The sequence below is a fragment of the Cetorhinus maximus genome, chromosome 9, assembly GCF_964194155.1.
Source record: "Cetorhinus maximus chromosome 9, sCetMax3.hap1.1, whole genome shotgun sequence".
Lineage (NCBI taxonomy): Eukaryota > Metazoa > Chordata > Chondrichthyes > Lamniformes > Cetorhinidae > Cetorhinus > Cetorhinus maximus.
This window is the reverse complement of record NC_135887.1, coordinates 127,053,848-127,078,660: the sequence shown is the minus strand read 5'-3', so window position 1 is coordinate 127,078,660 and position 24,813 is coordinate 127,053,848. Positions and strand designations below refer to the sequence as shown.

The following is a 24,813-nucleotide window of genomic DNA, read 5'->3' as shown; positions in this document are numbered from 1 at the left end:
TAAGACCTACCGAATGATATCCAATGCCCTACAACCATATGCACATCAAAATTCTTACTTTCAACCATTTTTTAAGTTTAATCAAACAGCAATTTCTAAACTACTTAGAGGCAGAAGCAGATTTCCTGTTGCACATTTCTAACACACTCCTATTGTGAATTTTGTGATGTTTCGCTTATACCATTCGCATCCATTAACTGACAAAACACAGCACTGAGATGCACGACTACAGCATGTATTCTCGCCAGCAGAAAAACTTGGCAGGAATACATACACCTCCCTCACCCTCCCCCCAACCAATCAGCATTTTCTATTTTTGAAAGTACTATAAGCGACATGGGAAAGCAATTGCATAATACCGAAAACAACTAATAAAACAAGAAAAAAGTCATGACACCAGATAAGTTGTTTTCTGTTCCAGGGCACATTTCTCAATTTCCAATTACATTATTTTGGATGATAATATTTCTGTTAATTATCTAAATGGTAAACATAGTTTTAAACTGAGAGATCAGCCACATGAATATTTGCAATAATTGCCATGAAGTATTTGACACGTGGAATAAACATAGCTTTAAACAACCAACTATCAGCATTCAACAAATTAATACTGGTATTTTAATATTTATGCTGCAGTACTGCAATTGCAGTGTGTAAACATACTTCAGAATTCTAGTGCAAGGCAGTTACTAAGCTCAATTAAATTAGTTCCATTCTGAGTGCTTACCTTAAATAGCCCATGTCTACTGTTCCGTTGGCCGAGCCATAAACTGATTCCTGGGCTGAAACTGGTCTGCGGAGGATCTATGACACGCTCATAAATCCTGTGGAAAAGAGCACAAATTTTGTTCAATTCAAAAGTTGACGTCAAAGGTTTTAACAAATCATCTTACAACAATAAATTGTTGAGTCATTAATATTCCACATGAACAAGTGAATGACAAGTCAAATCTTTCGCACACATTTCAACAGTGCAGTTCAATATGGAGGTGTCATCTTCTCAACCAATCAATCTTTTTTTTAAAAAAAAACTTTATCCATTTTTCACAGCTGCTCAAGTATAATCATTCTTCAGGCAGTGGGTAGGTGAGCAGATGATGGGAATCTTTCAGGATTTCAAGGTTTTCATCAAGTTAAATTTTTGAGTAAATTACTTCCACAGGTTTAAGGTACTGCCTATCTTTTTCAAAATTGGAAAGCTAGTTGAAGCTGTTTCCAGGCTGAAGTATATCTACTCATTTTTAAAAAATGGTCCACATTCATCTTCAATTGTCATCGTAATTCTTTTAATCAGACATTACAAAGCAGCAGAGCACAACTAGGATCAAATCGATCAGTGCAACAAAAGCAAAATACTGCAGATGCTGGAAATCTGAAATAAAAAACAGAAAATGCTGGATATACTCAGCAGGTCTGGTAGCATCGATAGAGAGAGAAACAAGGGTAACATTTCAAGTCTATAGTCTCTCATTATGATTGACTTTGAATGATAATCCAGTGCAGCTTTCCATTGCAGTCATTTTCGCTTTCGGATTTGAAAAGAAAATGAAAAGAGACGAAGAACAAAAATGATACTTCATGACATTCTGATAAAAGTCTCCAAAATTGTTTTTTTGATATATATACATTGATTTGCAGGATTTTGGTATAGCTTCCATGAGATGGTGGTGGTGAACATTCTACTTGGACTGTTATTCTTTGAAAAAGACTTGCATTTAACATAACACCTTTCACAATTTCAGGATGGCCCCAAAGTGCTTTTGAACTGCAGTCACTGTGTCATGTAGGAAACACTGCAGCTAATTTGCGGGCAGCAAGCTTCCACAAGCAGGAGTGTGATAATGATCAGACCACCTTTTTTTGTGATCCTTATTTAAGGGCAAGTATCAGCCAGGACGGTGGGGTTAACTCCCCTGTTCTTCCTCAAAATAATGCCTTGGGATCTTTTACATCCACCTGAAGAGAGCAGATGGGTGGTGCCTCAGCTTAAAGTCTCATCCAAAAAAACATCACCTCTGACAGTGCAGCACTCCTTCAGGAACAGAGAGACCTGGGAGCACTCGTCCACAGATCCCTGAAGTTAGCACAGAGAGGTAAGGTGGTCAAAAGGCCATACGGGATATTTTCCTTTATTGGTCGAGGCCTATAGCATAAGAGCTTGGAGTTTATGTCATAACTATATAAAACACTAGTTAGATCGCAGCTACGGTACTGTCTACAGTTCTGGTCACCACGTGGCAGGATGTAATTGCATTAGAGAGGGTACAGAGGAAACTTACAAGGATGTTGCCAGGTGTAGGGGACTTTAGCCATGAGGAAAGGTCATTTAGGTTGAGGTTGTTTTCCTTGAAACAGAGGAGGTTGAAGGAAGATTCAATTGAGATATTAAATTATGAGGGACCTGGATAGTGTGGAATCAAAGTCCTTATTTCCCTTAACATAGAAGTCAATAACCTGAGGGTATAGATTGAAAGTAATTGGTAGGATTAGAGGGGAACTGAGAAGATTTTTTTTCCACCTAGAAGACGATGGGGGTCTGGAACTCACTGCCTGAAAGAGTGGTGGAGACAGAAACCTTCACTGCATGTTGAAAAAAAACACCTGGAGCAGAATTTTACAGGCCCGTTGCAGTGGGGGCGCAAATGTTGCGAGTCATTCAAAAGTCCACTAACTTCAGCGGACCGTAAAAATCCTGCCCTTGGATATGCTGTAACCTACAAGGCTATGGGTTGGGAAGTGGGATTCAGCTAGGTAGTTCTCTTTCAATTAGCAGAGATATGTTGGGCCAAATGGCAAAAATCTTTCTATGTTACTGCACTGGAGTGTCAGCCTAGATTTTTGTGCTCAAGTCTCTGGAGTGGCACTTTGAACTCACAATCCCCTGACTCAAAAGCAAGAAGTGTTACCAACTGAGCTACAGCTGATAGTGTGTGAAGCAGCCGAGTGGCTTTAGAGGGCGATTAAGCATCAACGACACTGGTGTGAAACTGGAGTCACACGCAGGGCAGACTGAGTAAAGGAGGCTTCCTTTATGAAAGGATATTGGTGAGTTTTTTATATCAATCTTAAAATCTCAGTCACTTAACTGGTACCAAAAAACTAAACTCAAATTCTCAAAGTGGGATATGAACTCCTGCTGCCTAGTTTATTAGCCTGGAACTAATCCAGTTACATAGAGAAGAATTTTTCCCCCCCGTTGCGGGGGGGAAGTGCAGGAGCGGGCGCGTGCAGGCGCATCTCCAATCTGCACCCCCAATTGGGGGCGCGCGCCATTTTACATGGGAGGGCCAATTAAGGCCTGCCCAGCATGACGTCCGCCAGGAAGCACTATGCGCTCCCTGTGCAGGCGGGGATGGGGGGGGGGATTCCCTAAGCCGGGACTGTGCTCTTTCATGCATGTGCACGAAAGATCGCACTCATCACCCCGAGGCTAAGTGCTGCCTCAGGGAGATCAGTGCCAAATTCAAAAATGGTCAATGCACAAAAATAAAATTTCCCTGATATGTCTCCTCATGTGACACTGTCATATGAGTTGGGACATGTCCGTCACTTTCATTCAAACTTTTAGTAAATTTTTAAAAACCTTCATAAAACCCCATCCCGCCTGTGGATGAGGTTTCATGCTTTTTCTGAAGCCCGCCAGGGCTCCTGGCCTGCCCGCCAACCTTAAGGTTGGACGGGCAGGTCCATTAACTACTTGAATTAGTTTTTAGATGGCCTCAACTAGCCGTTGACAGGTCGGCGGGTGCACAGCTGATTTGGCTGTGCCTCCGCTGACCTGAAATTGAAATGATGCGGGGTGAAGTCAGGAGTTCCGCCCGACGTCATCCCGCATCATTTTACACCCCCCGCTCGCCGACCTCAATATCCTGGCCATAGTCACTATACTATACTACCATTACTTCTGTAAGAAATCTCTGCTATTCGCAATATTCTGGTAAAATATTGCTGAAGCCCAACATTTGTGAAGTCACCTTAACTGCAAGGAGAGGTAGTTAGTATAAACTCTGCATGGGAACAGAGTCCTCAACAATATTTACCTGCAGTTCTTTGCATGAACATATGCCACAGTAACCCACAAGGCTTAACTAATTGGGCGCAGTATGCTCTGACACAAAGAATAAGAAACAGCAGAGGGAAAGACACTTGTAATTAAATGAACTCAACAGCAAGTCATACAATTTTTTCCCCCATTTTGATTTAATCTTTTTTCTTTTCCTTTAAATGACACGTACCCCAGCTCAACATTGGTTTCGGATCTTTATTTTGGGCCCTACTAGCACAATCTTGCTCAAAGCAAATAATTCAGGCTGCCAGGTAACTTAGTGGTTCACTATGCAACTCCACAAGGGTTAGAGAAGACATGAAATTCACTTGCACTTTGTAAACTATCTCTACCAAAGCGTAACAAAAACAGAAAATGCTGGAAAAAACTCAGCAGGTCTAACAGCATCTGTGGAGAGAAAAAAAACAGAGCTAATGTTTCAAGTCCGTATGACTCCTTCTCTCTTTTTTTTTCTCTCCACAGATGCTGTTAGACCTGCTGAGCTTTTCCAGCATTTTCTGTTTCTGTTTCAGATTTCCAGCCTCCGCTTTTGTCTACCAAAGTGTACATGTTGTTTACCCTTATGGCACAATACAGTGTTGCAGCAAGGAAGAGTTCTTCTTCCACCGAGAGTATGTGAAAGACCTCCCTCGTGCAACTCACCTCCCCAATTATCACTAAATCATGCTGTACACAAGGTGACTATTCAGCCCATCATGCCTCTGCCCGCACTCTGAAAGATCTATCATTGTTCCCATTCCACATTGCCCTTTGAAACTGGAGGATAGATTTTTTTTTAAAATGTAGGCTATCATCTGAATGCTGAAAAGTTGCAACAACAAATGAGCCCAAACATTCCACAGCACAATCCTAAAAATATACATATAATGGTTTCAAAATTACATGACAACTTTGATTTCTAGAATTCTAATACTTTTTAAAAGTTTGTTCATGTGATGTGGGCATCGCTGGCCAGGCCAGCATTTATTTCCCAAAGCTAATTGCCCTAGTTCAGAGGACATTTAAGAGTCAACCACGTTGCTGTGGGTCTGGAGTCACATGTAGGCCAGGCCAGGCCAGGTAAGGACTGCAGATTTCCTTCCCTAAAAGGACATTAGTGAACCAGATAGGTTCTCACAACAATCATTTCATGGTCACCATTAGACTTTTAAATTCTAGACTTTTATTGAATTCAAATTCCACCTGGCATTCAAACTCAGGTCCCCAGAGGTGTCTGGATTACTAATCCAGTGACAATACCGCTACGCTTTTACTTCCCCTACTGCTTACAGCAACAATGTAGCATGTAGGAAAACGACCCAAGGAACTTCACAGAAGCAAAACCGAACAAAATCTGAAGGAGGAAATATTAGGAAGGCTAACCTAAGGAAGGCTTGGTCAAAGAGGTGGGTTTGAAGAAGGGTTTTAAAAGATATGGGGTAGCTAAAAAGTTTTAGGGACAGAATTCAAGAACATAGGCTTGGATATTTACAGGGTTATATAGGCAGGAGGGTGTTTCTGGCAGGAACCCTGGAAGGGCAAGTTTCCCTGCATGCTGCAGAGTTTCAACTCGTTAACTTGGGACTTTTGGCCCTGAGTGGTTTCTTGCCCAGAAGTCAGCCTGATTTACAGCCTTCACTTCCAGGTGGATGGACAGCATTCCGGAGCAAGCTGGAGAATCAGACAGGTCATCTCATCAACCAGGGCACAGTGTCCAATCCTGGCAGGGATCCATTCTCTGACCTCAAGGCGTGGGGAGGCCAACCCTTGATCCTGAGGGCCTTTGTAAACAGAGGGATGCAAGAGGAGAGGGGGTTTATAGAGTGGTGGAGCTTGAGGGAGGTGCTAGAGAAGGGCAACAGGCCAGCGGTAAGCACTCCTGCTCCTCCTAGCCCATAAGCAGTGCCATGAAGGCACTTCTATTGTACTTAAAGCCGTCCTTGTCTCACTTCAGCTATCAGGTTTCCAGAGGTCAGGAGGCCTGGCTGCCCACTGCAAACCCTGCAAAGCAGGTTAAATCAGAGGCTTCCAGCCTCATTAAGATGCTTAAATTGCCAACCCACTTCCTGGGAATGAGCTGGCTACCCACAACCAGTCCCAGATCTGTAAAACCCAGCAGTGAGTGGGTTGGGGTCAGGGTTCAATCAGGTAATATCTGACCCAAACCCAGCCCGCCTGTTTTTGTAAACTAAAATTTAGCCCACGGGGTCCTGATAGCTGGAGGAATAGCAACCAATGGTGGATTGAAGGGACTGTGGTGCCAAAGGGATCAGAGTCGAAGGAATGCTACGTGCTCAGAGGGTTTTGGTGCTTGTGATGGCCCGACTCACGAAAGTAGAATTAACCCTCACCATCCCTGCCATCCCCCTGTCCCCACCCATAAACTGAGTTCCTATGCTGCACACCAGGAGAAAAGAAAATCAGCTCACTATTCCTGGATCTCTGCCAGTGTTCCTTTAAGGCTGCCGCTACTGTCACATCTTGGCTCAGAATGCATGTCACTTTAATGCATGAGTGGATGAGCCAAGGATTCATCGCTCCAATCTTCCGACCTTATTAAGAATTATCTAGTCATGGCTCAGCATGACAGCTGCAATCAGAAACCCAACAGGTAGGGTAAGGAAACATCTTAGGGCACGAGATGCTGAAATATTAGCTTGTTCTACAACTTCATCAATATTGAAGACTTTTAAATACAAGCAGGCTTGTGACTTCAGGATATTCCTAAGCGCTTAATGGGCAATGAAGTTGGAGTGTAATCATTGTTGTAATGTAAGAGGTGTAATCATTGTTGTAATCATTGTTGTAATGTAAGAGGCACACTACAGACAAATAATGCCCTGCAAAGTTCCAGGAACAAAGAAATCTTGACCAAAGAACCTGTTTTTAGTGATTTTGATTGAAGCATAACTATTGGCCAGGAAACTGAAGCAACCCCCTTCTTTTGTTCAAACAGGGATTAAAAGCCACATGTCCAAATCCCCCATAACACAAAGGTAGGCTGCATTGTAATTTAGTGTAGATGGGAGTGTAAAATTCCAACAAAAAAATTGATAAATTAAGTGAAGTGCAAAACCGTATCAAATGGATTTCAATGGAGGCAAATTTTAGGCCTAAAAAGCATAAAAGCTAGATACAGTGGATGACCAAAGGGACTTGGAGGTCCAGGTAATTAGACCATTATAATATCATGAATAGGTACAGGAAATAATCAAAAAGGCTAATGAGATGTTGGCCCTTATAGCTAGAGGACTAGAATATAATGGGGTAGAAGTTACGCTTCAGCTATTCAAAAACCTAGTTAGATCACCCCTGGAGAATTGTGAGAAATTCAGGGCACAACACCTTAGGAAGGATATATTGGTCTTGGAGGGAGTGTAATTAGGTTTACCAAAATGGTATATGGACTCCAAGAGTTAAATTACAAGGAGTGATTGCACAAGCTAGGGTTTTATATCCTGTAATTCAGATTAAGGGTGATTTGAACAAAGTTTTCAAGATATTGCAGGGAGCAGATAGGATAGATAGAGATAAACTATTTCTGCTGGTTAGGGAATCTCAAATTCGGGGCCACAGTCTAAGAGCAGATCTTTCAGAAGTGGAATTAGGAAACTACATACAAAGAGTGAAAGAAGTTTGAAATTTTCTTCTGCAAATAACGCTTGATGCGAGGTCAATTGTAAATTTTAAAACTGAGATTGATAGATTTTTATTATCCAAAGGCATGAAGAGACATGGGGCGAAGGCAGATATATAGAGTTTGGTCAAAGATTAGGCATGATCTCACTGAATGACAGAAAGACTTGAGGGGCTGAATGGCCTACACCTGTTCTTATAAAGCCACATAATTTTTCACATCAATGCAAGAGGGCAGGCAGAACATTGTTTTAACCCCTCACCCAAAAGGCAGTATTGCCAACAGTGCAACACTCCTTCAGTACTGCACTGAGGCACCAGTCTGGATTATTGGTTCTAGTCTCTGTTGTGCGACTTGAACCCACACCCTTCAGGCTTAGATGCAAGAGCCCAAGGTGATAACCAAAGGGAATTGAACACGTGGCCAGTCAGCTGTTACCATAGCCACTACATTACCCTCAAACAGTGTGAGGGACTTCCAGGTAACGGGAGCATAGCAACTGAATGGGTGACAACTAATGGTGGAAGAGCAACAGGGCACAAAGGGTAACAGAGGGTGGAATTTTCCATGCCCACTGGCAGGGTGTATGCTTGGCAGTGTGAGTGGATAATATGTCGAGAAGGTCAAAAATCGGTTTCGTGCCTTCGTGAAACATGCATGCAACCATCCACTCCGCCCATCAGTGGTGGGCAACGTTTCCCACTGCTGCATGTCGGGAGCTTTATTGGGATACATCTGCATATCATTATAAGCCCAGCTCACCGGAATCATTCCTCCACGCTGGATCATCCAAGCACAATGGCATGCAATCACGCCGACATGCTTCATAACTGTACATAAACGACCTGCACTTGGCGAGCTGCACTTCGCTCGAGACTTCGAGGTTTGTTTGCCCACCTTGCTTCGGGCAGCACTCACAGTCATCAGCGCCAGGCTTCGCAGGCAGCACCACATCACTTTTAGGAGGGTTCACGGGCAGATCTCTACCTACCAGACCAGCCGTAAAGCGGGAGTAGCTTATCAATGGCTGCAGGGCTGGGGCTTGCTTGGGGAAGGGGGAGAATTAGCCTCGGGCACGGGAAGAGACTTCGGGGCTATGGTATTACTTGGGAATGGGGGGTATCTCAGGATGTGTGTGGACACACATGTTGATCTGTGCAAGTGGCCTCAAGGGGGTGAGGGTTCAGTCTCCAGAGGAGATAAGGCCAGAAGGAGATGTAAGGGTATGTGAGAAAGTGAGAAGGTGATGTCTTTTCAGCTGGCAGAGAGTGAGATGCGTGTGTGATGGGCTTGAGAGTGTGTGAGGTTAGAGTGATGAGATGGTTGCCTTACCCTGGCAGTACAGATGAGATCATTCATCCATTTTCTGCACTGCATGGCCGACCTCTTGTGTGCAGCATTGGCACTGACCACCTCTGCCACCACCTCCCAAGCCGGAGTGGTGAGGCTGATGGGCCTCCTGCAGCCAAGGCAGGGGTACAGAACATCGCGGCGTGCTCCAATGGTGTCCAGAAGGCATCCCAGGGATGCGCCACTGAACCTGGGGGCTGCAGTCTTCTTGCCTTTTGAGGCCATGTCTTCTGTGCAGCAGTTCTGGGCTGGAAGCACTGAGAGGTGTGTGCACGGATACACTTTACATATGGCACCCAGCGTGATGAAGTGGCGAGGTGACGGTGTGGCGGGCAAATGAGAGCCCACCCACCATCGAAACAGTGTGTTTCCCAGGAATGCACGATTAATGAGACAGGATTGGGATGATGTGGCACGAAAAGCAGCCTTTGCGACAGGCAGGTAAAAGATTCCTTTTCCCACCCTCTACCGCACTTAGTGCAATTTTGGGACAATTCTACCCAAAGTGTCAAAGGTGGGGGGTGGGGTGAAACCATGGAGGGGCTTGAAAGTATTTAATTCTAAACAATGTTTATGACTTTTGCATAAGGATCACTTACATGAGATATATTCAGGCAGTTGAGAAGTCAAAAGCACAATTATTTGAGCAATTTGATTGGCTGATTTCTGTTTCTTGCTTACACAGGATTTAGGGGAGGCAGCGGAGTAGCAGTATTGTCACTGGGTTAATAATGCAGGGACCCAGGTTAATGTTCTGGGGACCCAGGTCCAAATCCCACCACCACAGATAGCGGAATTTGAATTCAATAATTAAATGTCTGATAATGACCATGAAATGATTGTCATAAAAACCCATCTGGTTCACTAATATCATTTAGGAAAGGAAATCTGCTGTACTTACCTGGTCTGGCCTACATGTGACTCCAGACTCTCAGAAATGTGGTTGACTCTTAAATGCCCTCTGAACAAGATCAAGGTCAATTAGGGATGGACAATAAATGCTGGCCTAGCCAGTGACGCCCACATCCCATGAATGAATAAAGGGGGAAAAAAAAGAGGGTCTGGAAAAAATATGTACAGATTCCTGCCTAGATTCCTTCTCTGTTGGTAGTTCCCAACTGAAAGAAACTGTTTTTGATTTGTTTCAATATTGTGTGAATGGTGATGTAGTGGTAATGTTACTTGGGCTAGTAATCCAAAGGCCCAGACTAAAAGAGGCTTGAGTTCAAATCCCAATACCACACCTAGACTCAGTAATGGTGACTATGAAACTACTGGATTGTCATAAAAACCCATCCGGTTCACTGGTGCTCTTTAGGGAAGGAAATCTGGCAATCCCTGCCCAGTGTGGTCCACATGCGAATCCAGATCCATAACAATGTGGTTGACTCCCAACTTCCCTCTGAAATGGCCTAGCAAGCCACTCAGTTGTATCAAAACTGCTACAGAAAAGTCAAGAAAGAATAAAACTGGATGAGCCACACAGCATTGAGCTGCCCAGTTGACCCTGGAATGTGCACTTCGCTAACATCTGGGGACTTGTGCCAAAACTGGAAGAGCTATCCCACAGACTAGTCAAGCAACAGGCTGACACAGTCATACTCACCAAATCATAGCTTACAGCCAACCTTACCAATTCCTGCATCACCATCCCACCACAGGACAGACCCATCAGAGGCGTAGCAGCCATGGCCGTGGGAGACTTCAACACTGACTCCAGACCCCATGAACTCATGACATCAGGTAAAACACAGGCAAAGCAATCTCCTGATCATCACCTACGGCCCTCCCACAGCTAATAAATCCATACTCCTCCATGTTGAACACCATTTGGAAGAAGCACTGAGGGTGACAAGGGCACGGAATGCACTCTGAGTGGGGGCTTCAATGACCATCATCCCAAGAGTTGCTCCATAGCACCACTTTTGACCAAGCTGGCTGAGTCCTGAAGGACATTGGAGCTGGACAGTTGGTGAGGGAACCTACTTGACCTTGTCCTCACCAATCTACCTGTCACAGATGCCTCTGTATGTGACAGCATTGGTAGGAGTGGCCACTATACAGTCCTTATGAAAACAAAGCCCTGTCTTCACACTGAGGAGACCATCCATTGTTTGGTGTGGCACTACCGCCATACTAAATGGGATAGATTCAGAACAGATCTAGCAGCTCAAAACTGAGCATCCATGAGGTGCTGTGGGCCATCAGAAGCAGCAGAATTTCATTCAACCAAAATCTGTAATCTTACGGTCTGGCAAACCCCACACTCTAACATTACTATCGTGCCAGGAGATCAACTGTGGTTCAATGAGCAGTGTAGGAGAGTATGCCAGGAGCAACACCAAGCATACCTACAAAGGCAGTGCAATTTGTTTAAAATTGCAACACAGGACATCTACCATGCGAAACAGCAGAAGTAGCATGCATTAGAGCTAAGTGACCCCACAACCAATGGATCAGATCAAAGCTCTGCAGCCCAGCCACATGCAGCCGTGAATGATGGTGGCTAGTAAGCAACTAACAGGAGCAGCAGCCTCCACAGCGATCCCAAACTCAATGATGGTGGAGCCCAGCACCTCAGTACAAAACACAAGACTGAAGCATTTGCAACCATCTTCAGCCAGAAGTGCCAAATGGATGATCCATCTCTGCCTCCTCCTGAGGTCCCCAACATCACAGATGCCAGTTTTCAGCAAATCAAGAAATGGCTGAAGGCACTGGTTACAGCAAAGGCTACAGGCCCTGACAACATCCCGGCAGTGGGACTGACAACTTGTGCTCCAAGTCACCTGTTCCAGTACAGCTAGAACACTGGCATCGAGCTAACAATTTGGAAAATTGCCCAGTGATGTTCTATCCACAAAATCCCCCATCAGTCTACTTTCAATCATCAGCAAAGTGATGTTAACACTGCTATCAAGTGGTACTTGCTCAGCAATAACCTGCCCACCGATGCTCAGTTTGGATTCTGCCATGGTCACTCAGCTCCAGACTTTATTACAGCCTTGGTATATACTCCAGAGGCGAGGTGAGAGTAAGGCAACATTTGACCAAATGTGGCACCAAAGAGCACTAGCAAAATTGAAGTCAACGGAAATCAGGAGAAAAGCCTCTACAGGTTAAATGAATGGGCGAGAACATGGCAGATGGCATATAATGTGAATAAGTGTGAAGTTATTCACTTTGGTAGGAAAAAACAGAAAGGCAGAATATTTCTTAAATGGTGAGAGGTTGGGAAGTGCGGGTGTCCAAAGGGACCTGGGTATCTTTGTTCATGAGTTACTAAAAGCTAGCATGCGGGTGCAGCAAGCAATTAGGAAGGCAAATGGTATGTTGGCCTTCATTGCAAGGGGAATTGAGGATAGGAGTAAAAATGTCTTGCTGCAGTTGTATGGAGCCTTGGTGAGACCGCACCTGGAGTATTGTGTACAGTTTTGGTCTCCTTATCTAAGGGGGAATATATTTGCCATAGAGGGAGCACAACGGAGGTTCACCAGACTAATCCCTGGGATGGTGGGATTGTTTTGTGAGCAGAGATTGGGGAGACTGGGTCTGTATTCCCTAGAGTTTTGAAGAATGAGGGGTGACCTCACTGAAATGTACAAAATGCTTACAGGGCGCGACGCAGCAGATGTAGATATTTCCCCTGGCTGGTGAGTCTAAAACCAGTGGACACAATCTCAAGATAAGGGGTAGGTCATTTAGACTGAGATGAGGAGGAATTTCTTCACTCGGAGGGTGATGAATCTTTGGAATTCTCTACTCCCAAAGGCTGTGGAAGCTCAATCATTGAGCACGTTCAAGTCAGAAATCGATAGATTTCTGGAGACTAATGACATCAAGGGATATAGAGATAGTGCAGGAAAGTGGTGTTGAGGTAGTCGATCAGCCATGAGCTAGTTTAATGGTAGAGCAGGCTCGATGGGCTGAATGGCCTACTCCTACCACCATTAGGGCTCCTAATGGAGTCCTAATCCATTAGGACTCCAACTCCTAATGGTTGGAGTCATACCTAGCACAAAGGAAGTAGCTGTGGTTCTTGGAGTCCGACCATTTCAACCCCAGGGCATCACTGTGGGAGTTCCAAAGGCCCAACCATTTTCAGCTGCTTCATCAATGGCACTCCCTCCCATCATGTCAAAAGTGGGGATGTTCCTTGATGACCGCAGAGTGTTCAGCATCATTCCTGGCTCCTCAGTTACTGAAGTCATCCATACCTGCCTGCAACAAGACCTGGACAACATTCAGGCTTGGGCTGATAAGTGGCAGGTAACATTTGCACCAAACAAGTGCCAGGCAATGACCACCTCAAACAAGAGAGAATCTTACCATGCCCCTTGACATTTAATGGCATTACCATTGCTTAATCCCCTGCCATCAACAATCTGGGCTTGATTACAAACTTAACTGGACCAGCCACTTAAATACTGTGGCTACAAGAGCAGTTCAGAACCTGGGAATTCTGCAACAAGTAACTCACTTCCTGATTCCCCGAAGTCTGTCTACCATCTGCATGGCACAAGTCAGGGGTGTGATGGAATACTCTCCACTTGCCTGGATGAGTGCAGCTCCAACAACACTCAGGAAGCTTGACAACATTGAGGATAAAGCAGCCCGCTTGATCAGCGCCCCATCCATCACCTTAAACATTCACACCCTCCATCACCGACACACAAAGGCAGCAGTGTGTATTATCTACAAGATGCACTGCAGGGACTCACCAAGGCTCCTTCGACAACACCCTCCAAACTCACGAACTCCACCACCTAGATGGACAAGGGCAGCAGATGCATGGGAACACCACCACCTGCAAGCTTCCTTCCAAGCCTCGCACCATCCTGACTTGGAAAAATATCGCCATTCCTTCACTGTAGCTGGGTCAAAATCCTGGAACTCCCTTTCTAGTAGCACTGTACTTACACCACAGAGACTGCAGCAGTTCAAGAAGACTACCACCCTCTCAAGGGCAATTAGGGATGGGCGACAAATGCTGCCCTTGCCAGCAACGCTCACAGCCCAGGAACAAATTTTTAAAAGTCCAATATTCAACTGGTAGTTTAACAGGGGCCTCCTAATCAGCAATCACTGATTGTTACTCTCGGATATGACAATGAAGGTTGAAGGCCTTCTGATGTACGATAGTCAGTGCCTCTTTCAGGTGTGATGCCTTTGAAAAATATGGCATAATGTAACATGCCAGAAAAGTGACTATATTCAACAGTTTAATTTTATACAGGTTGCATGGAAGCAATCAGGTTTGTCAAAAATCAAAGTTGAAATTCTTAATGCAGGTTAAACTAAAAATAATATGGAAAGAAAGAACTTGCATTTACATATCCCCTTTCATGACCATGGGACATCCTAAAGTGCTTCACGACCAATAAAATTACTTTAAGTGTAGCCAGTGTTGTAATGTGCGGAAACAAGGCAGCCAGTTTGTACTGAGCAAGGCCCCACAAATAGCAAACTGTTAATGAGCAGATAATCCATGTAGTGATATTGGTTGAGGGATAAATACAGGCAAGGCGACCACAACACTCTTTTTCTTTAAATAATATCATGGGATCTTTAATTTTCACCTGAGCAAGCAGAAAAAGCCTAATTTTAACATCTCATTTCACAGACAACACTCCCATCAATGCAGAACACCCCCAGTACTCCACTGGAGTGTCACCTTGAATCATGGGCCCAAAGTCTTTGGAGTGGGGCTTGAACCCACATCCTCTTGACTCAGAAAGGGGAGAGTGACCAACTTAGCCAATGCTAAAGCTTTGATGTTAAACTTTGTACCTGCAAAGAGATATACAGAAAAGTGTGACCCTCTACAGAAATCAGAGCTCAGCTGGAGTACTAGATACCATAAAAAAAAGCATTATATTCTGTCTATAAAGAGTTAATAATTTAAATCTTTTCATTAGCTGTCTGGGATCGTAAAAATCAACGGTTTATTTTCTTTAAACAAAGGGAAGATTGAGTAATTTATAAATCCGTCTACCAGATTACAACCTTTATCTTCACTGAAACTGTATACTATATATTTAGAGAAACTATTTTAAAAAATATTGTTATCCTTTCAGCTGTGTTGATACTGATTGACTACTTTCCATCACATTCACTAGGCACTACCAGCATTAAATTATAACATAAATTAGAATAAATTTCCATTCTTGCATGACACAAATACTAAAAGATTTCTCGATCACACAACAGGTAGACTATTTTCAGCCACAGGCTCCTAAATAATTCACTAAAATGTACTTTTCATAACAAGATTAGAAGATAGATTTATCACCAGTAGACGCAAATGTTACAAAGAAGCAAAAACTCTACTGTGAACCACACTGACAGCTGTCCCCTTGGACAAGGTAATCTGCTACAATATCAGATCTTGAATCTGCAGAGGTCTCCATTTCAAATAAAATGCTATCAGACTATATTCTCCCCACCTTGAACCTGACAATGATTTGAACTGAATCCTAATTTTAGGATCATTTTAGGCCAAGTGTTTATATTAACCTCACCACGAAAAGTGCCCCCCACCACCCTACCACCCATTCATGCCCTCCTATAGATTAATTATTTTTATAGTACCAAACTCTTGGTTTCTGCATACTCATTGTAAAGGTATTGTGTAAGACAGGCAACACATCATGAGACCATGCCTTCTACTTTCCAGGCAGCTGTCCATTGCCAAGGCTCCAGCCAAATGAATCTCCAATACAATTTCAGATCAATTCAACCAGTTTCAAAAGCCACATCAACTTTATCAATGGCAATCATGTATATATTTGGAGCTCAGATTCTTAACAGTTGTCCTCTTAGTCTAGCTGAGCAGTCAACTGGCCCCTAATCTTTGGCCCAATGATTGGTTGCAGTGACCCCACCATCGTTAAAGTCTTCAGCAGTCCTTTGTGAGAAAGGTTTCTTTGAACAGCTCCAATTTGGTCTTGAAACACAAGCTTCACAATAGCAAAGATCTAATAGCAATACAAAAGGTGTGGTGCGGGAGCTACAGCATGAGGCTAACAACCTGAGAGTTTGGATCTTGCATGACAATCGTGAATTTAAATGGAATAAATCTGGCATTTTTTTGCCTGGCCTCAGAAAAAAAAAATTGGCATGAAAATCCGGCTAAGTTTCTTCAGGGAAGGGAGTCCGTAACCCCCGCCTGGTCTGGCCAAGATGTGACTCCAGCTCACATTATGTGATTGGCTCTAAAAGTTGCTCAGTTGTACATTGCTACAAACCAATAAGGTAAATCCACTAACACCTTTTCAGGACAACTAGCGATAGGCAATGCATGTGGCCCTGCGAAGCATTGCACATAGCCGAAATCAAAAAAAAGTGCTATTTGATTTTGCAGGGTTAAGTCACACCTCTTGTAAACACACATAGTATAAAACAACATTCTTTTAAAAAATGTTGTCAGAAAAATGTTCTGCTAACAGTGGAAGGTCAGCCACGTTATTAAAAACTGTACCATACCCCATTAATAGCGGCTTGGCTGAGCTGCTAACACTTTCACCTCTGACTGTGAACTCAAGGATCTGAGTTCATAACCTAAGGAGGCATCTCAATGCAATATTGAAGATGCTGTCATTCGAATGAGATGTTAAAACCCAAGCATCACAGCAATGACTGACAAAGCAAAGGTTTTAACTGAATAAATGTGCTACATTATCAGACATGAAATGGTAGGAAAACATGCTGGGTCAGGATTTGCTCACTATTTAACTCAGGGTTTTCCATTTGATTACCAAGAATATTTATTAGCTTTCCCAAATTCCTTGGGTCAGAAGTCTATTCACTCTTGGAAACAAAAACTTGTGTTACTGCTGACATTGAAAGACATTCAATCAAGCAGGAGATCTTGCCAAGCACTTAGAAGATAACTTGCATCGATTGGGCTGAGTTTTTGTGGTCGAATGTAATGATATTTGCATGTTCAGACAAAAACAAATTTCACCGGTTCTTCACAGGCTTAACAAAAAAATTAAAACTAGTCAAGAGTTTGCTAGGTCCTTTAACTGGCACATACAAAGCTTTATTAAACAGAGCAAATTTATAAACTGCAGAAGCATACTGAGAGAGCAGTGGGCTAAATGTTAGATTGACAGGTTAGATTAAGAAATCATTCAAGTTTCTTCTTAAGTTCAGCTCAGGTAAAATGTCAAACCTGATATGCTTAAAAATCACTGTTCAAATTGCGTTTCAACAGGGATTCCTTCAGTTATTTTTTTAAATACATTTACGGGATGTGGGCTTCGTTGGCTGGGCCAGCATTTATTACCCATCCCTAGTTGCCCTTGAGAAGGTGCTGGTGAGCTGCTTTCTTGAACCGCTGCAGTCTATGTGGTGTAGGTACACCCACAGTGCCGTTAGGAAGGGAGTTCCAGGATTTTGACCCAACGACAGTGAAGGAACGGCGATATATTTCCAAGTCAGGATGGTGTGTGGTTTGGAGGAGAACTTCCAGATGGTGTTCCCATCTATCTACTGCCGTTGTCCTTCTACATGGTAGTGATTGTGGGTTTGGAAGGTGCTGTCTAAGGGGCCTTGGTGAGTTCCTGCAGACCATCTTGTAAGCATTAATCACACTAATTTTAATAATGATTGCTGTATTTAAGTTGTCAAAACTGGTTTTAATATGGATTCCTTCATTAAATCATTGTTTAAGCTAGTTTCAATATTGATTCCTTCCTTAAAATATTAGCCAAACTGGTTTTAATCTGATTACTGCATTTAAACATTGGTCAAACTGGTTTTAATATGGATTCCCGTTTTAAGTCAATATTGAAACAGGTATTAATACTGATTGCTCCATTATATCATTGGACAAACTGGAAAGTTCATCCTGGCATTCCAGCCAACAGTACAGAAATGTATTATGCTTAAGCAACTGCTTTTGGTGAGCATTTATATTGTCCTAAATCATATCGAAAGTAAAAAACGCAGTCTGTCCTCCAGTCTCAGGGGGATTTGTTTTCCTGGCTCATCTCGCATTCCCATCCCATTCTTCAATGAGCCAGTTTTCTGGTACCAATGGTGAATAATTTTCTCAAAATAGGATGAATCAAAACTCAAGGTTATTAAAAATTATAGCCAAGAAACATGATTCAACTGAGTCAGAGGATGTGGACTTGACAGCATCCGATATCAAGAGTTCCGTGCATCATGCAAACCATATACCTCTAACCATCAATACAGTATTCCAAAGCTTACTTGTTGCAGTCCACATGTAATAAGAGATGGGAAGCGCTGACCGAGAGTGCAATCTGGTGCCACAGTCCATCAGCGAGTCGATATGGAAACACCTCAGTTCGGGGTTTACCATTGAAACGGTAGTGATATCGTATCTCATCCCTTTGGCCGCTGCTCTCCAGTTCAAAATACCTGTGTTCAGTACAACAGAGAGTAAGATCAAACTATTTAAGATTAAGATTCAGTGCACACTGTATCAAGATCAACACATTACAGTAATAATGTATTTATTACAACACATATGCTGGATTTATTCTATTAACTGATTTGAGAACAGTTTGGTTTTCTTTGCAAGTTTAATATTCAAGTCTTACAACCAACAAGGAAATATTGACATGTCTGTTTCCTTTAAGAAATTTCAGACCAGGCCCATGTGATCTTCCTTTCCTTTCTCAAATAAAACCACTTCACCAAGTGCTAATCCTCAGTTCCTATCCATTGGACCAAGCATCTGGCTTATAGTTGAGTGACAAGACATTGTCCTTAATAGAGCGAGTAAAACATTTCCTCCTGAACACGCCTTTTATACAAAAGTACAAGTGCTGACTGTGTCCACCCCAGAAATCATTAGTTTCTTATCTTTTTGAAAGGGAGACAACTAGGATTTTCATGAATGAAAGGACCTCTAATAATACCCGAAGCAGATTTAATCTATCCTAGCCAGGTCACAACTAAAGACTGTCCAAACTGTCTCAGAGCATGAAGTATGGCAGAGAGTATACTTTTAATCTAAAAGTAAAGGAATGTTATGGTGGCATGTAGTAAAGAAAATTTCTTTCATGTCTTCTACCTGGGCTGCGGTATGGATGACCCATACCAAGTCGTACCATGGACCTTCCTGCTTCTTGCTGATTATGTTCAACAACAGATAGTATCCTGATACATTTCAGAATTGCTGTTGTAAAATCTCAGCTATTCAGGAGCAGATTGGACTTCAGTACTTTTCTCTACTGAACCATGACCATTCTTGTCCTGCCGTGCTGAATAAAACCTAGCTCACATGGCACTTTCTTGTCCCCCTTATGTTCTCTTGAATATTTAATACAATCTAATTTTCTTTCCTTCTTGTACATGGTACTTTTTCTATGTCTTAGAAAATGACTTCACCTACACAACAGAGCATGGGTTAGGAAAACTATCATGTCCTGCTTTGTAGCTCGAACTTGAATTAGGTATGAAGGAAATTATAGACGGATTCATGGATTAAAATAGTGGAGTATTGATAAGCAATAGATAATAAATTTTATATGTCTGCACTAACTACTTGCAACAGTAAAGTCCTCAACCATAAAACACTTCATGCAGTGCATTTTAAAAGTTAACTGTATATTTTACAATAGTCATTTAACAATGTTAAATTATCCTTAACAAAGTCAGACTGAGTGACAGTCATGAAGGAATACTGCCTTTGGTGATGCCACGGTAAAACAGATCAGTGATACAAACAGCACTTAAATGTCAAAGAGCTCCAAGTAAATGATCATGGAAGAGTCTTAGCAAAGCAGAGTGGTGGTGCTGCTGTGTTAAAGGTCACTCAGGGAGTCCAAGTTGTGGTGGCAACATGCAATTTTACACATATGTTGTAACCCAGAGCTATGGATAGTGATGATCGAGGCTCTAACTTTCTTCCAATCACATGGCTGACCAGGAATCTCTCCTGCTCTTGCTGCCTGCTATTGGCATGTAAAGGATTTACAAATTGATACTCAGTCTGTTTTCCCACATTATGAAGACACCTTCCTTGGCCATCAAGTGCTAGAGTGAGACTTGAACCTGGAGCTTCTGACTCCAGAGGTAAGGATGCTACCTACTACACCATAAGACCTCCAGAACAAGATACCGAAAGGTTTAAAGTCAGGAGACTCAAGACTAGCTTAAGATAAGACAGCAGCAGTGAGAGTCAGGACAGCTCCAAAAATTAGACAAGCAGTGTTAACAATGTGAATAACAACAAATTGGGTAGAGATTAGACCTTATTACACCCGTTTATGGCTGTAAATTAATCACAAGATCCAATTTCAGGGACCAATGTCTTGTACTTCAAGGATAGTTCAAGCCAAAATTGAGTCAGGTAGTTCAAGTGCCTGGGGTGGGTGTCTAAAACAGGTGTTAGGTCTCTTGCATATGCAAATAAGGGGCCTTATCCCTGTTTTAGAACCTCTGAGAAACTGGCTCCCCCAAGCAGAGCAGGCATTGAGCCTTATCCACTTAGGGTTTTTTAGACGTAGATACATCCTAGACAGCGCAGCAAGCGTTTAATTCATTTTTAAAATTTATATGGAGCCTGTGGAGGTGCTGCAGATTCCAGCAGTTTTGGTCCGAAGGCCATTTTCTCGTGATACTTGGGCCTCCAGCTTCAGGCACAGGAATCACCTCCTACACTCATTTTGCACTCAGAAACAGGCCTAAATGAATTTCTGGACCAATCTGTTTATCCAAATGGTACAGAAAGAAGCAATAAGGAAATTCAAAAAAGCTTCTCAGTGTGGGCATGTCTCAAGTACAAAACTAAAAATTAAATGTGTTGTTTCTTCATGCAAACGGCACTCTGATCATCCCTCATTCTAATTCATTGCATTTTCCTGTCTTTGACTTCCACTCTCTTTCCTTCATTCTATATAGTACTGAGAGCATTTTCTGGTCTGTACACGTTTCCCTCAATTGTTTTATTGCCCTCTTTCTCTAGGCCTGTTTTTACCTCTATATTCTCTCCTTTCTCCAGGTATTCAACTCTCTTTTCAACTATGTCATAGCTTGTGCCTCTTCGCGTATAAGCCTCTTTCTCCTCTCGTTCATTCTTTCTCATCTTCCAATTTGAAGGCCGGTGACACACCTCCTCCATTTTTAGTACTTATTTTGTACTTTTCTTTGATTTCCTGACTCACTCCATTTTGTTGTAAGCTTATTTTTCCTGAACAGTTGAGCAAATTTGCTGTTCTGTATTTGAATCCTCAGGCCCAACTCTGATGCTGTGGCCTGAGAGGAAGGAGGGGGGGAGATACGGCTAAGTTTTGCTAGAGAAGAGATTCTGAGCAGGCCAGGACCTTGCTACATAACAAAGCTCATGCGGTGAAAAAAAATTCAGGTCAGGCAGTGCAGAAACTAAACACCTTGTCATTTTGGAGGAAAAAAGGAAACCATTAAACTTTTACATGGAGAATACCGAAAATAATTTTAAAGTGACAACTAAAAAGCAAGCTCAATAATTAAAAAGAGAAAAGTAGGGCAAAACAGATTAAAATTGTGAGCTGAGAATAAAATATATATTTGCTGGGTCATATGTTCCCAAGGAATTGAGCATTGGGAATTTGATTATTGGTCTGCACTGTTCAAGTACTCACTGCAGATCAGCAGCACTGTATAATCTACAGTCATACTTATGATGTTATACATAGATGCAAAACCTTGCATAATTTATATAGATTTTGCATGCAGCACTCACTGACATATTCCAGAAAAAGAAAATGAGTGCTAAAGCTTGTAGTGCAACTAACAATAGCCTCCTAAATGAGCACTAATTTGCACACACATATAATTAATTACATGTGTCTATTTAGACTTCATTTTCACAAAAACTACCTGAGCAGTGGCATTCAAGAGGCAGATCAAGCATTATTACATTTTCTAGGTCTCAGTCTCTCATGAACAATTCTATAGGAGGTCAACTGTAAAAAGATATATAGTCTTGCATCCGGCATGAATTTTATCTGTCACACAACAGCATAAACACTTTCATTCTACTCAAATCTTGTGACACATTTTTAGCCCATTGATTCAATTTACCGAACATTGGGAAATCCCACCAACACTTGAACATGGAAAACGTAGGTAAGTAAACCATTGCAAAACTCAAATGTGCAAGAACAATTAGTTCAGAATGGTCAGTAAAACTGATGAATAAAACAGGCAAACCAATGAAAGCAATCAAAATAATTCCTGAAAAGCCATTCAGCCACCATTTCTTGCTGAGGAACCGGAAGTAAAGTTTTCAGCGCTATATGAGGCATACAAAAAAAATAAAAACTTTACAAGAAAATAATTGCACTTCCCTAAATGCTGCTGCTTATGAGTTAGGATTGTCTCTCGAATTGTTCAAAATCTGACACTGTCTAAGCAGCCGGAAATTTGTGGTAATAGGGCTCAGGTAATCTCAAAGAAGACTTGGCCACTACCAAACTATAGCATACACTAACATGTAACACTAGCATGCGGAGAAAGCCTCCTGTATCCACTAAAACTACCTTCCCTCTGAGTCTACGGAACATAGCGACATTTGACTTGAAGGGAATGCATTATCTACCTGTAGTCACTAAGAGGAACGTGGTTTATTTATTTTCCAGGAACCAATCCATAAACACTTATGTTGCTTTTGTCTCTTTCAAATAACTTCCTACCTTCTTTTAACAGCAGTTTGCGCCCCTCCCCACCACAGCATAACTTCAAATTCATCATGAGCAATGCCACAGGTGTGCTGCTGCCAGGATAAGCCTAAGCACCTTCACATGTGTATATCCCCTGAGCAAACATCCATTCAGTAATCAAGGAAAGCCCTCACAACAATCACTCTACTTTTCATCTTATCGTTTTGCCAACAAAAGCACAAAAAGGTTAAATACACACGTACGAATACATTTATTGTGATCTCATGCCCAATGATGGTGTCTATTACTCAGTTATTTACTAATCAGAACTGCAAATGGTCACATCTGGATTTCCAAATTAGACATATGTAGTCAATTCAGCCTTTTCTGATCAAGTCCACGGCAAGAATTGCTCAAGGTTTACCCAGGTATCTTGCTTGCTCCAAAATGGCTTGGCCTAAGGAATTTGTCACCTCACTCTGGGGTTTCAATTGAGTAAACTCCTCCATCGTCAACAAACCAGGTAACCAACCCTGGTTCAATGAGAGTGTAGAAGAGCATGCCAGAAACAGAACCAGGCAGACACGAAAATGAAACGTCAACCTGATGAAGTTATAGCACATGGACTACATGCACGCTAAACAGCGGAAGCAGAACATGATAGACGGAGCTAGGGAATCCCACAACCAATGGAACAAGTCAAAGCTCTGTAACCTCACCACATCCAGGCACAAAAGGGTAGCAGATAAGTAAGTAACTAGTAGGAGGAAGAGAGTTCATGAACATCCCTGTCCTCAGCAATGGCAGAGCCCAGCATGCCAGTGCAAAAGACGAGGCTGAAGCACTTGCAACCATTTTCAACCAGAAGCGCTGAATGCACGATCATTCCTGACCTCCTCCTGAGTTCCCACAATCACAGGTGCCAGTCTTCATCCTATTCAATTCACCCCATGTGATATCAAGAGATTGCCACGTGCACTGGAGACAGCAAAGGCCACATGCCCAACATTAAGCCGCTGCATCACAGCTACACTTTTGACACCTTTCTGACAATGTGAAAAATTTTTCAAATATATCCTGTCTGCAATAGCAGAACAAATGTAACCTGGCCACCTATACCTCCATCTGCCTTTTTTCAGTCATCAGCGATGCAATGGAAGGAGCCACCACAAGTCCTATCAAGTGACAGCTACTCAACAGCAACCTGCTCACCAATGTTTGATCTTGGGAGAATCCAAATCACTGCTCACTGGCACTCAGTTTGGGCTCCATCAGGGTCACTCAACTTCTGACTTCATTACAGCCTTGGTTCAAACAAGGGCACAAGACCAGAATTCCAGAGATGAAGCGAAAGTGGCTGTAAGCGAATGTGACATCACAGAGCTCAAGTAAATCTAAAGACAATGGGGATCGGGGACAAAACTCTCCAGGGGTTCGAGACACACCTGTCACAAGGGAAGATTTTGTGGTTTTTGGACGCCAATCATCCCAGCCTCATGACATCGCTGCAGGAGTACCTCATTGAAGTGCCCTCAGCCCAATTATTGTCCCTTTCTCCATGAGGTCAGAGTGGGGCTGTTCTCCGATGATTAGGCAGATTAGGCACTGGCAATTTGTCAGATAATGAAGCAGCCCATGTCAGCACGTAGCAAGACCCAAACAACATTCTAGTTTGTGATGCCAAGTGGCAAGCAACATTCGCAGCACTCCAGCGCTAGGCAATGAACATCTCCAAGAAGAAAGAGGCTAATTGTCTTCCTTTGACATGCATTCAGGGGTATGGCAGCATAGTGGGTATATGACAGGACTAGTAATCCAGACACCCAGATAAATGATCAGGAGTCATGAATCCAAATCCCACCATGACAACTGGGAAACTTAAATTCAATTAATTAAATGTGGAATAAAAAACTAGTATCTTTAATGGTAACCACAAAACTAGTGGCTTGCCATAAAATCCACCCTGTCCAGTGTATATGTGACTCCAAACCCACATCAATGAGGTTGACTCTTAACTGCCCTCTGTAGGGGCCTAGCAAGTTACTCCATTGTATTCAAACAGGTAGCTCACCACCACTTTCTCAAGTTTAATTACAGATAAGCATATAATCTATAAATGCTGGCCTTAGCAGTGATGAATGAATAAAAAAAATACATCA

General features: G+C 42.6%; 1 protein-coding gene across 3 annotated transcripts in view; it reads right to left on the bottom strand.

Annotated features, from left to right (window-relative positions):
* The window catches only part of LOC144685008 (protein kinase C-binding protein NELL1-like), an 814,339-nt gene that overhangs the window by 774,698 nt on the left and 14,828 nt on the right, over positions 1–24,813 (bottom strand). For all 3 annotated transcript variants that reach the window (XM_078549518.1, XM_078549520.1, XM_078549521.1), the window contains exons 4-5: positions 18,255–18,425; positions 728–824 (exon numbers count right to left, since the gene is read on the bottom strand). In XM_078549518.1, the coding sequence (XP_078405644.1) occupies positions 728–824; positions 18,255–18,425 (268 nt within the window). The remainder of the gene's footprint in view (positions 1–727; positions 825–18,254; positions 18,426–24,813) is intronic.